Below are 14,706 nucleotides of genomic sequence, written 5' to 3' on the forward strand. Positions count from 1 at the left end.
GCTCCGAAGCCTATATTCCGACTAAAGAACGCGCTCAACCTCCAATTTGGAGCCGAACAATCCAAAACTATTCAAATAAGGTAATAACTAGCCAATACATGCTCAAAAATTCATATTCTAATTTGTAAACCAATTTCCCAACCCTAAATGCAAGGTTCCTAAGGATAAATAATATATGATTTCTAATCTATTTCATAACCAATTTCGTGGTAAAATCTAAGTTTTATTAAAACCCTATGTCTAGCTCTAACCCTTGATTTCTCCAAATCTTTAGGAGTTAATTTACCAAAAACTCGAGTGTCAAACTTAGATATAAGGGGGATGAACTTACCTCACAATGCTATGTGGAAATCCCTTCTCAAAAGCTCCAAAATCTCTCAATACCCGAGTGCCAAATGGTCAAAATTGGTTGGCTCGACTTAAATGAAGTTGACTGCTTCAGCAGTTTCCGCATCTGCGGTCAGGGGACCGCATTTGCGGAATTGGCTAAAAGGGCTGGGACCGCTTCTGCGGTCATGAAGCCACTTCTACTGCTAAGGAGCCGCTTCTGCAGTTTGGCTTGGCTAGCTCTGGGCAACATCTACGAGGCTACGACCGCTTCTGCGGTCTCTCACCTATGGTTGACCAACCATAGGTGCGGTTATGAAAGAAGCAGATGCTTCAACACTTCTCCAAATTCCATTTTCGTTCTGTTAACCACACGGAATCCACTTGAGGCCCCCAAGACCCCAACCAATCATACCAAGCAGTCCAAAACACATTATGGACTTGCTCGAGGCCTCAAATCATATAAACCATGCTAAAACCACGAATCGACCACCAATCCAAGCTTTATGAACTTTAGAATTTCAAACATATACTTTCGATATTTAAACCTATCAAATCACATCCGATTGACTTCAAAGTTTGTACACAAGTCATATTCGACATTACAAACCTACTCCAACTTTCGGAATCGAATTTCGACCCCGATATCAAAAAGGTCCACTTTCGGTCAAACTTCTCAAGAACCTTCAAATTTCTATCTTTAGCCAAATGTCTCAAAAATGACCCGCGGACCTCCGAATTCACTTCCGATCGCGCTCCCAACTCCAGAATCACCATACGGAGCTACTCCCATACTCGAAATCCCAAACGGACATCGATTACACCGAAATGCACTTCAACCCAAACTTATGAAATTCTTCCAAAATGCTAACTTCCACAATAGGCACCAAATCGCTCCTGGGTCATACAAAACCCGATCCGGGCATACGCTGAAGTCCGAATCATCATAGGAACCTGCTGAAACCTTTGAATCCCAATTTCGGGGTCATTTACTCAAAAATCCAATCTTAGCTAATTGTTTCAACTTAAAACATCTGAAATGAGAATTCACTTTCCAAATCAACTCCGAACTTCCCGAAAATCAATTTCGACCATGCGCACAAATCATAATACCTGAAGTGAAGCTGCTCATGGCCTCAAACTGCTGAACGACGCATTAGAGCTCAAAACGACTGGTCGGGTCGTTATAATTTTACTCTTGTTTGGGCTATTTTTGGAGAGCTTCGAGAGAGGTATTTTATCATCAAACATGATGTAAGTTAATATCACCCCTTGTGAGTTAAATACATGGTTTTGTTAGGTATTTGAGCATGAAAATTTGTAGAAACTTGGGGTTAAGGGAAAACCTAGAAAATTGATATTCTTGGATTTTGACCACTATTTTGGGTATGATATTAGGAGAAAATCATATATTTGAGTTCGTAAGTTCATGGGTAAACTTTATCTTTGAGAAATTTTAAAATCCGGGCATGTGGGCCCGAGGGAAATTTTGTCAACTTTTCGATCGGGATTGGGAATTTTTATAAATTTGATTGTAATGAGTAATTGAGCATATACTAATGGATTTGCATAATTGTTGGCTAGTTTGGAGCATTTAGCATCGATTCGAGTCTCCGGAAGGGCGTGGAATGCCGGTTGTGGATCTTTGGAGCGAGGTGAGTCTCCTTTCTAACTTTTTAAGAGGGAATTGTCCCCATGGGTGTAATAATTGGTTATGTGCTTCTATTTGTGGGGGGCTACGCACGCACGAGGTGACGAGAGTCTATGCGTAGCTACTATTATATATAAGTCTGGGTAGTCTAGAACCCAAAAGCATGCTATACTAGGAATATCTATAATTTTGTTGGCAGTTGAATTGCTTAAATCCTATCGAATCGGTAAATGAATTTTTAATAAAAAGATTAAACTTCATTTTCTTAAATCGCTAAAAGAGAATTGGTTTTGTTTGGATAAACTTTCTCCGATAAATTCTCAATTGGTTGTTTGAGCATGTAAGTCTATGTGTACGTACATCACATGTATGATTCGCGAGCAAGGTGATTGTTTATTTAAATTTGACCGCATCGCATGTATGATTCACGAGCGGGATAATAGATTCATCTAGGGTTCGTGCCGTTCGACCCTCCGCATTGCACATTTTATATTTATGTTGGATCGGGCCATATGACCTCGGCATGATATGCGCATGCTTGTATTGCTTGCCAGAGAATTTTAAATGTTGATAATTGCCCTTCCTTGCCAGACATAAATTAATAAAGATAATGAAAAGTAAATCCTTCGAAACCTTTTATTAATTGAGAAGTTCTTTACCTGCTTTTCGGCCTTATGAATTAAATTTTGCTTTATGAAATCCATGAGTTCCTCACACTTTTGCTATATTATCATTGGACCATTAGTAAGTGTCGAAGTCGACCTCTCGTCTCTACTTCTTCGAGATTAGATGGGATACTCATTGGGTATATGTTGTTTTCGTACTCATACTACACTTGCTATGCATTGTTGTTGCACAGGTTCATATGTGGCTAGTGGCTTAGTGTCATAGCGGCATGGTTGATACGGAGACTTAGGTGAGCTGCATTTATCGAGACGACCCGGGAGAGCCCTACTCATAGTATTTTTCTGTGTTTTTCATTTCTGCCCACTTTGTATTCCGGACAGTTACTGTATTTTATTCCATTCCCTAGTAAATGCTCATGCTCTCGTGACACCGGGTTCTAGGATGATTATGGGTATCTTGTATTAACTTCTTAACATTCATACTTGATTTGAAACGATTATCTTTTAGTGGTAAAATTGAAGGAAAATCATAGTTTTCAAAATTATTAAAACGAGAATTTAATTAAGTATTGGTTGGCTTACCTGACAGCAGTATCTGGCGCCATCATGACTCATAATGGAATTTGGGCCGTGACACTTACATATATTATAAAGTAAACATACATACTGGAGAAAGAAACATCACAAAATCAATCAATATTAAAAGAAATTGTTTTTTTTTTCTTGAAGAATATTTATTTGAAGAGTCAATTTGCATAAATAGACATAAATAACAAAATTTTGTCTATACAATTGCTATCATTAATTTCAATTTAGCACATTCAAGGAATTGAAGGGTATAAGATGAAACCCCTTCATTTAACTATAGTCAGGCCAATATTGTAAGGGTATAATATTTTTTCGTTGAAGAATATTAGTTTTGAATCATTAGATTATGTGAAAGGTTTTTTTTTCAAACTCAACAAGAGAGAAATTGGTTTCTAATTGATAGTTTTTATAGAGGTTTTTAAGTGTAACAAAGAGTATATATAAAACAAAAATTGATATAACGTGATTTTTTTTAAATGTAAACAAATTATTTCGAAAAAACTCTTTATTTTTTTTATTTCAAAGATAATAAAAAGATAAGATTTTTTTGAACATTAATAGAGAGTTTTAAAATTATTATAATAGAAGTTATATAATGGATAAACTCAAAAAAATGAAATCTTATGGAATATTTACATGATTTCCGACCATATTTATTGTTTACTTTTTATAGCTAATATAAATAGATGATATACCGATAACACCTATTTAGGCTGATCAGATAAAGCCAACAGAAAAATATGAAATAATTTCAACCAAAGACTAAAAATATTTATTAAAGTTTATGTAGACAATTTTTATTAAAACTCATCCTTTTATAGTGAAATAAATTATTTTTTTGTAAAAAAAAGAAATAATGACATCAGAAAATAAGATAAAGTAAAATAAATATTGAAAAAAATGTTAGAAAGATCTAAAAACAAAAAATAAAAGATGATAACAAATTTTGTCGCGACCCGGATTTTTCACCCTCGGGGGTCGTGATGGCGCGTACTAGTGAAAGCTAGGCAAGCCGACCACTTACACCAATTACCATTTTCCCATTTTTAATTTCTTTAACAAGTGTGCTATGGTTGTCCTTATTGGCTCATGTTCATACTTGGGGAAGTATTCAGGATTTATGCCTTGTATAGAAGCGCGTTTAAAGGGGAGTGATTCTGCCGGGTGCTTTGCCGAGAGGGTATTCATGTGATGGAAGATTCATGGAGTTAAATATATTCGAGGGCGAGTCAGAGCGGGTGGCTCTCAACAACGATCCTAGTAGATTCATAGGGGTAAAGTGTGGTGCCTAATGATTTTGAGCCTGTAGGTACGGTTAAGAGTCAAGCTACTGTAACAGCTTATGAAAAGAGGTCGAGAATGTTCTATGATGTGTTGGCTTGCAGTGTACCATTTGGGAGGTATGAAATGGTTTGTGGGATTTAAGACAACATGGTCTTATGATTCAAGGTCACTCAGGATGAGTGCGGATAGAGTATGGTATATGTTGAATGGAGTTATTATTATTTCTAAGGAAATCAGGGTAAATCAAAAGAAGATAGATCAGTTAACCATAGTTGAGTTGGCATGTTGGTGGTATAGATCAGTCCCTTCAACGTGATCAAGTTATGCATGTGATTTGTAGCGGAACGTGTGAGGCTTGTTTGCCGCCGTAATTTATATTGTTCAGTAGTATTCTTCTGTTATGGTCTGTTATGTGTAGGCTGATCTTGGAAGGGCTATGGTGGCTTAGTCCGCTACTTAGAGATTTGCATATTCCACGGTTATGAGAATTCACCTGTATATTGCTACGGTTCTCCTGAAATGAGTTAAGTGAAAAGTTTTTATATGATGAAGTGTTAATCTATTAGTGGTTCCGATGTTATGATGAAAAAACATGTTATATTGTATATTGGCATGTTGGGTGCAGTGAGTGGTATGGGATTTGAAGTGAGGATCAAGGTTGCAGTTCTGTGTTGACAGGGATGTCACGAACTCGGATCAACAGGAAAGGAGTTTCGGTGTTTAAGGTAAGTTGGTATTATCTTCAGCATCACCTGAGATCGGTGTTTTATGAAAGAGGCCTTGCATCATGGTTAAGGATTCTTGATCGCTTTTCAATGTTAGTGCGGCCAGTGGTTTGGATGTACAGACATGTTACCTGTTACGGAAAGTTATGGGAGCGTGCCCCACGGGAAGGTTGTTTAAGTGTGGCATGTAGTCACTTCATTTATTAAAGAAGTTAAACCAAGTATGAAGATTGTGGCGATGTCTTTAAATTGAGAATTTATGCTTGGAGGGTACTTGGTTTATTGGGTTGTTGGCTGTGGAGGAGTACTCCGGTTGTGATAGTTGTTCTTGTATGTTATGAGAAAAGGGAAGTTAGTATGGACCTTCGAAAGGTTATTGGCCTATTTTGGTACGATCAGGATCGACTTGAGGTCTGTGGATGGATTTAAACGTTAGTATGGGCTCTATATCAGGCCAGATATGTTCATTTCAACAAAGTGCTCCTTATGAAAGAGTAGTCGAGGTGTTGTTTTGTCGTCAGCTATTTCATGTAATGATGTATTGTGTCGTGCGAGTTGTGGGACGGCTTGCTGAATTTTCTATGTGCTGAGATTCCGCGTAGAGATGATGTTATGTGAGCAGGATGGCTTTGAGATTCAGATCGTATATCGCACCTCATGATGGATGAAATTATGCACTTAGTGTGCTAGTGACCGATATTTGGTAATTTATTGAAATGAGCAATCTAGCTCGGTTTGTATCTCTTTATGTGAGTTTTATGGGTGGATCGGGTGGCACACCGCCACGGTTATGTTGTTTGGATCGGGTTACGCGCTGCAACAGTGTGATGCTGAGTATAGTTCCCCGTATCTATTTTTATGTGTTTGGTTTCCTATTTTTGGTGAGGAAAGCTCATATTAGCCGTGTGCCCGAGTTGCATGTATGATTCGCGAGCGGGTGTTTGTTTAATTATGTTGGCCGCGTCGCAAGTATGATTCGCGAGCGGGGTGCCTATTTAGCATGTTGACCGTGTCGCATGTATGATTCAGGAGCGGGGTAATTGGATTTCCCTTTCAGAGTAGTTTCCTTTTGTATCGCGTTTGAATTGGTAGCCTATTGGCACATTGTGGCATCATATGAGACTTTCGATTATGTCCGGGGTGGCTTATTGCCTGACGAGTTCGTACTAGGTGAGATGGGATCCTTGAATTCGGAATCAGTGAAATCTGGTTATATGAAGTATATTAAGGAGCTAAGGCCATTGTTTAGTTCAGAATGAGGTGATAATTCTTGCCAGGAGTATAGGCCAATGAATTATTATTTCGGCAGTGGTTATGAATTTCTTCACATCTCATCCGTCGTGTCGGTATTGTAAGAGTTAGAGCAAGACTTATGTATGTCATGAGATGTAATGAGAGCATCCGAGTCATGGAATTTCGATGAAATTGATTAGAGAATGTTATTGTGGTCCCATGAGTAAAATGGTGTAAGGTGTGAATTTTGCTAAGGTATGCAGCCATGTCTTGGTGCTGCATGCGGTTATCGATTCGGTGAGCGTATGCTAGAACATGTATGGCATAAAATTCTGGATGTTGGAATTGGGCTCTAAGGCTTATTTTCTTGAATAAAAGGGAATATCTTCAGAGTTGATCGAGCTAATGTGCCCAACTGAGTTGTGGTAGCACGGGAAGGTGCATGAGATTTTAAACAGTGATTTCAGACTACTTCAGTGTTGTTCTCAGCACATTCGAGGACGAACGTATGTTTACATGGGAGAGAATGTAACGACCAGACCGGTCGTTTTGAGTTCTAGCGCGCTGTTCAGCAGTTTGAGGCCATGAGCAGCTTCACTTTAGGTATTATGATTTGTGCATGTTGTCGGAATTGAATTTCGAGAAGTCCGGAGTTGATTTGGAAAGATAATTCTCATTTCGGAAGCTTTAAGTTAGAAGAATTAACTAATATTGGATTTTAGAGTACACGACCTAGGAATCGGGATATGAAGGTTCCAGCAGGTTTGTATGATGATTTCGGACTTAGGCATATGCCCGGATCGGGTTTTGGATGACCCGGAAGCATTTTAGCGCATATTGTGGAAGTTAACAATTTGGAAGAAATTTCCTAAGTTTGGCTTGAAGTTCATTACAGCGTTATCAATGTCCGATTGGGATTCCGATGATCCTCCCCGAAAAGCTGGTCTTCCCCCACCTAATGACTCACCCATGTTGCCCGCAGACTGGGTCTTTCTGTTACCCTCTCTCTCCATTCTGTTCTTTAGTTTGCAATTCTTTGTGGCCTGAGCAAACACCATCATCTTCCCATAATTCATGTCAGAATTCAAGGTAGCTGTAGAAGCGTCATTAATAGTCAAATGATTAAGGCCCTGAACAAACCGACGAACCCTAGCCTCCATTGTGGGCAACATGTGAATATCATATTTGGACAGGCGATCAAACTCCATATGGTACTCCCACACACTTATGCTACCCTGTTTCAGATTTTAGAACTCCGTTGCACGGGCTACCCTTGTCTCAGCAGGCAGAAAATGATCTATAAAGGCATCAGTGAGTCACTCCACCTCGCCGGAGGGCTCCCCTCTTCGCGGGAATCTTCCCATAACTCAAACCACGCATAGGCCACCCCTTTCAGGCGGTAGGCAGACAACTCTACTCCCTCTGTCTCAGTTGCACGCATGACCCTCAGAGTCTTGTTCATCTCATTCAATAAAATCATGAGGGTCCTCTTCTGGATTGGCACCCGAAAACACTGGAGGGTCTAACTGAACAAATCTGTTTACCGTGGAACTGGTGAAATCCCCTTACTAACTAGATGAACTAGGTGCAACATTTGACCTCTGGGCTCGGGAGGCCACTAGCTGAGTCAGCATCTGAATAGCTCCCCTAAGATCCCCATCAGAGATACCAAAACCAGAAGCTGGGGCTGGAGGCGGGACTGGAGTATCAATGGGAAGGATAGTAGTATCCCCCGCAGGTGCAAGAATTGGGGTAGTCTGTTCTGGAATAGGAGTACCAGGCAGGGTGATAGTAGGGTGACTACCCTCACCCGTAGTATCAAGTAATGATTCATCAGCCACTCTTGAGGTGGCATTGGCTCCTTGGACAATTCTCGCTTTCTTCTTAGGTGTCATTTACTGAAAGATAGAACAATGCAGTAATTAGAGAGGGAACAGTTTTACCACACGATCCAAAATACCAAAGAAGGGTGTTATTCCTAAATGCCCAAGTAGCCTTCAACGTATAGATGTGGTCGACTACACACTACTAAGAAGGACTCTACTAGACACGGCTCCGATACATCCTAGGACACTTCAAAACCTTAGGCTCTAATACCAAGTTTGTCACAGCCCAACCTCGGGAGGCGAGACCGGCGCTCAATTGAGTGAACCCAACTGAGCAAGCCTTATCAAACTCTACCCATCCATCTCAATATGAATAAGGAAACCATGCTTTCATTTATTTAGACAAGGAAAGATAGTACATTCGACATTTTAGTTCATTTTATATCACAACATTAAATCGTAGTTAAGTGTCCAAGATTCCATACAGTTATAGTTTAAAAGAAAGCAAAGGTTACGACATGGTTCATTGACCTATCCAATACCCGTTCATAACCCACACAAATGTCTTCGGAGCCTCTAAGGATACAAAAGACAGTGATAACAATGACGGCAACAAGGCCCCGATTATACCTCAAAATGGATGTCTATAACAAAAGGTGTACAACATGACCCCTTGAAGGAGGAAGGGGCTCACCATGCTTTTGGGAAAAGGATGATCTACTACACACGATCGACACTATCCTCTATGGAGCCACCTACATTCATTTAAAAATGTAGTGCCCCCGACAAAAGGGACGTTAGTACCATGGAATAGTACTTGTATGTATAACTAAACACCATCATGTTAGAAAGAACAACCATTCAAGAGTAAAGAGGAAATAGTAAAGGCAACAAAGTTTCAAATAAGCACTATGCCAACAATATAAGGAGGTTCACATGATTTTTACATAGTTCTTGCAATTTTAGATTGGAGCATCCCACACTATTGCATCATTATCCATATTACCACCGCTTCTGTGAGCGGAGTCCGAGACGTTGCCATTATTTCATTCACACTTTCCAGTTTCAATCATCAATACGTTACCACCATGGTGTCCGATCATGGCCCGACGGCTAAGCCGTCTCCCCTAGACGTTGCCATTTTTTGTTATTCATCTCACACCAATCTTTGGCTACACATGTATTAGTTTACCGGTGCTTGGGGCCACAATTTCTACAATTCATAGCTCACATTTCATATTGTTCCCATTCCCAACATTTACCTTGCCACTTAAAGTCATAGGCATATACAAAAGCAATTTAGGTCATAAGCATAGAAGGAAATTCATCAAGTTTGGCATGTTAGTTCCAAAGTAACTTTGGCATGACAGTTAGGCATTTAGCACATAAATCTTGTTCTCCCCACATCTTCCATTTACAAGAATAGCACATTAAACACATAAAGAAGTACTTACCACATACATTTTCACAACATCAAGTCACTTAACATAACAATCATTGCATCAGTCACGTTTCGAACTTACAACACTTACACGGGCACCATGGAAGCTCAATTTTTAAGAGGAGGGGGTTTTAGCCATATATACCTCAATAAATTTTTCCCCTAATTCTTATAAAATTCCGGGACTCTTAGCATTTCAATCTATTGTATAAGAATTACAATTGAACCAAGAATTAGAGACTAGAGTAAGATTCTAGCTCGTTTGAGCATATTATCAAACACAAAAAAGTGCATTATGATCTTAGGTCCCTTGTGTAAGTGATTTTTTCAATGTTATACTCTGAATGTTATCCTTTTAGTTCTTATCTTCCCCATACCCCATTGGCCCTTATACATGCAAGACTATTAACCCTCTTACCCAAGAACTCAATTGTTAATCACCTATTTTTAAATAGAATCCCCAAATTACAGATTATGGAACAAGTTCTTACCTCTTTAGGGTGAAGACCTAGCAACTTTCTTGACAATCTTCAAGATTTTGGGGTAAGAGTTGGGTGGGGATTAGACGAAGGTCACCCCTTCTCTCTCTAGAACTCCTCTTCTCACTCTATTTTCAGTAAAAATGACATAGAGAATATTGAATATGGTGTTTTAATGGAATAGGTTCGAGTTTTAAAAATTAGAAAATAGGAGCCCTGAGTCAGATCTGCGATCGCATTTGCGATCGTAAAGTTGACATGCGGCCTGCATAATGGACTACAAATTTGCTCCCCAAAACCTGAACATATTGTCTGGGTATGCGGCAGAGAAGCGGTCCGCATACCTATTCTGCGGTCGCATAATGCACCGCAGAACTACTCCTTACAAAATCCTAAGGGAATTATGCGATGACTATGTGGTCCGCATATCGGTTATGCGATCGCATAATTGACCCATAGTTGACCTCAAATTTGACCAACACACTGACTCACTTTGCGGCGACCCTGCAGTCTGCATACCTGATATGCGACCACATTCCCAACTGCAGAATCACACTTTTCTGGAAAATATTATTTCTTGACTTTTTTGTGCATAGATCGGTTTAAAAGGGTCTGAACCGCAGCAAGCAAGCTAGCCGCGAAGAATTTTATGAATTTCTAACACATGCTCCTAACTTAGCACCATGAGATTCAGGTTTTTGAGTAGAAATATTCACGGGGACATACATCCTCCCCCACTTAAGATCATTCATCCTCAAACGAGGATCAGGGCTCACTTATTCGGAATGTTTATGCAACCTCAGCTTTTCACAACATGAAACATATCCACAGCCCTAAATTTGGTTAACTCCCAAAATTTCCAAAAATTTTGGCAGAGTTTCCTTTGTAACTAGGCCTATCTACCTGTCAGAGGGCCCCCGATACATATCCTAACAGCATATACATGTTCCATAGACACAACATAACTTGTACATCACCAACCATAGCCACATAAGCAATATATATAACCAAAATAGAATAGTTTTACATAGATCAAGTCAAAAGATAAGAGTTCATAGGAATCAAATGCATAGAGGATATTTATATGACTATTCAAACAAATGTGGGTACTTCTTTCTCATTTCTTCCTCGGCTTCCCAAGTGGCTTCTTGGACTTGCCGATTCCGCCATAACACGTTTACGGAGGCAATTTCTTTATTCCTCAACTTCCGGACTTGCCTGTCAAGAATGGTAACAAGAATTTCTTCATATGACAGTTCTTCATTAACCCCAGTAGTTTCAATTGGCACAATAATGGACGGATCTCCCACTACCTTCTTCAACATAGACACATGGAAGACTGGATGTACCAAAGACATATCGGGTTGCAGCTCGAGCTTGTATGCCACCTGACCAATACTCTGAATGATTCTGTACGGTCCGACATACATCGGACTTAATTTACCTTTCTTTCCAAATCGCATGATATCCTTCATGGGGGAAACCTTCAAAAATACCCAATCATCCTCGTTGAACTCCAAATCTCTGTGACACACATCCGAATAAGATTTTTGGCGACTCTGAGCAGTTTTCAGTCATTCTTTAATAATCTTGACTTTCTCCATAGCCTGATGCACGAGGTTCGGCCCTATCAATTTAGCTTCTCCAACCTCGAACCACCCAATGGGAGATCTACATTGCCTACCATACAATGCCTCAAATGGCGCCATTTGGATACTAGCATGAAAGATGTTGTTGTAAGCAAATTCTATGAGTGGAAAATGGTCATCCCAACTACCTTTGAAATCAAGAGTGCAAGCACGCAACATGTCCTCAAGCATTTGAATAGTTCGTTCCTCTTACCCGTCGATCTGAGGGTGGAAGGCCGTGCTAAGATTTACCTGCGTACCCAAACCTTGCTGAAATTTCTTCAAGAAGTTGGTAGTGAACTGAGCCCCTCGATCTGAAATGATTGAGACTGGAGTGCCATGCAACCTGACTATTTCTTTGATATATGACTGAGCATATTGTTCCGCCATGTCGGTAGATGTCATTGGCAAAAAGTGTGCTGATTTTGTTAGTCGATCAACGATCACCCAAATTGAGTTGAACTTGCGTGGAGTGCGCGGAAACCCTGCCACAAAATCCATGTTGATCATCTCCTATTTACACATTGGAATTTCTATGCTTTGAGCCAATCCACTAGGTCTTTGTTGTTCGACCTTCACTTGCTGACAATTTGGACATCTAGCCACAAAGTCCGCCACATCCCCTTTCATGTTATTCCACCAATAAACTCCTTGAGAACATAATACATTTTCGTAGAACCTAGGTGCACGGAATACTTGGAAGTATGAGCTTCTGCCATGATCCTTTCCCAAAGACAGTTAATATTTAGAACACATAGGCGGCCTTGGTACCATAGGGTACCATCATCCATGCCAAGGGAAAAAGCTGTGGTCTTGTCTTTATGAATCCCCTCTTTCAATTGTGCTAACATTGGATCGTTGAACTGCTTCTTTTCACTTCCGCCACAAGCGATGTTTTAGCCCTATTCTGTACAATCACCCCTCCTTCATTAGAGTCTGCAATGAGAACTCCCAAACTAGACAACTGGTGAACCTCCCTGGCCAACGGCCTCTTATATGCCTCTAAGTGCGCCAAACTTCCCATAGATTTTTGACTAAGAGCATCCGCTACAACATTAGCTTTTCCCGGGTGATAGAAGATATCAATGTCATAGTCCTTGAGTAACTCTAGCCATCTTCTCTATCTCAAATTTAACTCCTTCTGTTTGAAAATATATTGAAGGCTCTTGTGATCCGTAAATACATCCACATGGACACCATACAAATAATGTCACCAAATCTTTAGCGCAAACACCACTGCCGGAAGCTCTACGTCATGAGTTGGTTAGTTCTTTTCATGATTCTTGAGTTGACTAGAAGTGTAGGCTATAACCTTGCCATGTTGCATTAACACACACCCAAGCTCGATCCTAGAAGCATCGCAATATACCACAAATCCCTCTATACCCTCTAGCAGGGTTAACACCGGCGCTGTAGTCAGTCTTAATTTCAATTCCTGAAATCTCCTTTCACAAGCATCGCACCACTGAAACTTAACTGCTTTCTGGGTCAATTTAGTCAATGGAGAGGTAAGAGTAGAAATCCCTCCACAAACCTTCGGTAGTACCCAGCCAAAGCTAAGAAACTGCGAATCTCTGTTGGAGTGGTAGGCCTAGGCCAATTCTTCACTGCCGCAATCTTTTGAGGATCAACCATAATTCCTTCCCAAGAGACGACATGACCCAAGAACGTTACGGATTCAAGCCAAAATTCATACTTTGAAAACATAACATACAGTTGATGTTGCTGAAGGGTCTGCAGAACTGCCCTGAGATGGTTAGCTTGATCTTATTGACTTTGGGAATTTACGAGAATATCGTCAATTAATACTATCATAAAGGAGTATAGAAATGGCTTGAAGACTCGATTCATAAGATCCATGAAAGCTGCCGGGGCTTTTGTTAGCCCAAAAGACATTACCAGAAATTCAAAGTGCCCATACCGAGTCCTGAAAGCTGTCTTTGGAATATCCTGCTCCCTTATCTTCAATTGATGATACCCGAACCACAAGTCAACTTTTAAAAAACACACAGCACCTTGCAATTGATCAAACAAGTCATCTATTCTAGGAAGGGGATATTTATTTTTAATTGTGACTTTGTTGAGTTGTCGGTAGTCAATACACATCCGTAACGAACCATCTTTCTTCTTTACAAACAAGACCGATGTGCCCCAAGATGACACACTCGACCGGATGAAACCCTTTTCTAGAAAATCCTTCAATTGTTCCTTTAGCTCTTTCAATTCCGCCGGTGTCATTCTGTAAGGTGGAATTGATATAGGTTGCGTGCCTTGCATCACATCAATCCCAAAGTCAATCTCCATGTCTGGTGGAACCCCAAGGAGCTCATCTGAAAGACATCCGGAAATTTATTCACAATAGGTACGGACTCAAGGCTAGGTGCCTCGACATCGGTGTCCCTAACATGGACTAAATGATAGATACACCCCTTCTTTATCATCTTTGCGGCCTTAAGGTCAGAAATAAACCGACCTTTAGGAACTACATTACCTCCCTTTCATTTAACAATGGGCTCATTAAGACACTCAAGCCTCAGAGTTCTAGTTCGACAATCAAGCTTGGCAAAACATGAATAGAGCCAATCCATTCCCATTATTACATCAAAATCCACCATCTCTAGTTCAATAAGATCGGCCATGGTATTCATACCACACATCGTGACAACACAACTTCTATAAACTCGAGTAGCCAAAATTGACTCACCAACCGGAGTAGATATCGAAAATGGTTCATGAAGCTGCTCTGGTTCTATCCCAATAAGTGCACACGCATCATGAGATTGGATAGTCAGAATACCTATAACAACATTTGGGGAAGCCTTTGCAGTCTGGAACCCACTCACAACATAGAACTGGTTGGGCCCTTCTGAACTCTGCACAACACCCCTAACTGCACCT

General features: G+C 40.2%; 1 protein-coding gene across 1 annotated transcript; it reads right to left on the reverse strand.

The window, feature by feature from the left end:
• Positions 1 to 11,268: 11,268 nt before the first annotated feature.
• LOC138872657 (uncharacterized) lies at positions 11,269 to 14,112 on the reverse strand. The gene is made up of 3 exons (XM_070151009.1): positions 13,926 to 14,112; positions 12,061 to 12,293; positions 11,269 to 11,739 (listed from the first exon to the last, which is right to left on the reverse strand). The coding sequence occupies exons 1-3, from the start codon at positions 14,110 to 14,112 to the stop codon at positions 11,269 to 11,271; spliced, it is 891 nt and encodes a 296-aa protein (XP_070007110.1).
• Between the last annotated feature and the right edge of the window lie 594 nt (positions 14,113 to 14,706).

The sequence above is a fragment of the Nicotiana sylvestris genome, chromosome 1 (genome assembly GCF_000393655.2).
Source record: "Nicotiana sylvestris chromosome 1, ASM39365v2, whole genome shotgun sequence".
In the NCBI taxonomy this organism is placed as follows: domain Eukaryota; kingdom Viridiplantae; phylum Streptophyta; class Magnoliopsida; order Solanales; family Solanaceae; genus Nicotiana; species Nicotiana sylvestris.

Excerpts from the sequence above, each read along its gene's own strand:
- LOC138872657 (XM_070151009.1), bottom strand. The coding sequence starts at position 14,112 with ATGGAGATTGACTTTGGGATTGATGTGATGCAAGGCACGCAACCTATA. Across the intron at positions 12,294-13,925 it reads GTTTGTAAAGAAGAAAGATG|GGTTTCCGCGCACTCCACGC; the intron begins GTTCGTTACGGA and ends ATTTTGTGGCAG. Across the intron at positions 11,740-12,060 it reads AGCAAGGTTTGGGTACGCAG|AGTCGCCAAAAATCTTATTC; the intron begins GTAAATCTTAGC and ends AAAACTGCTCAG.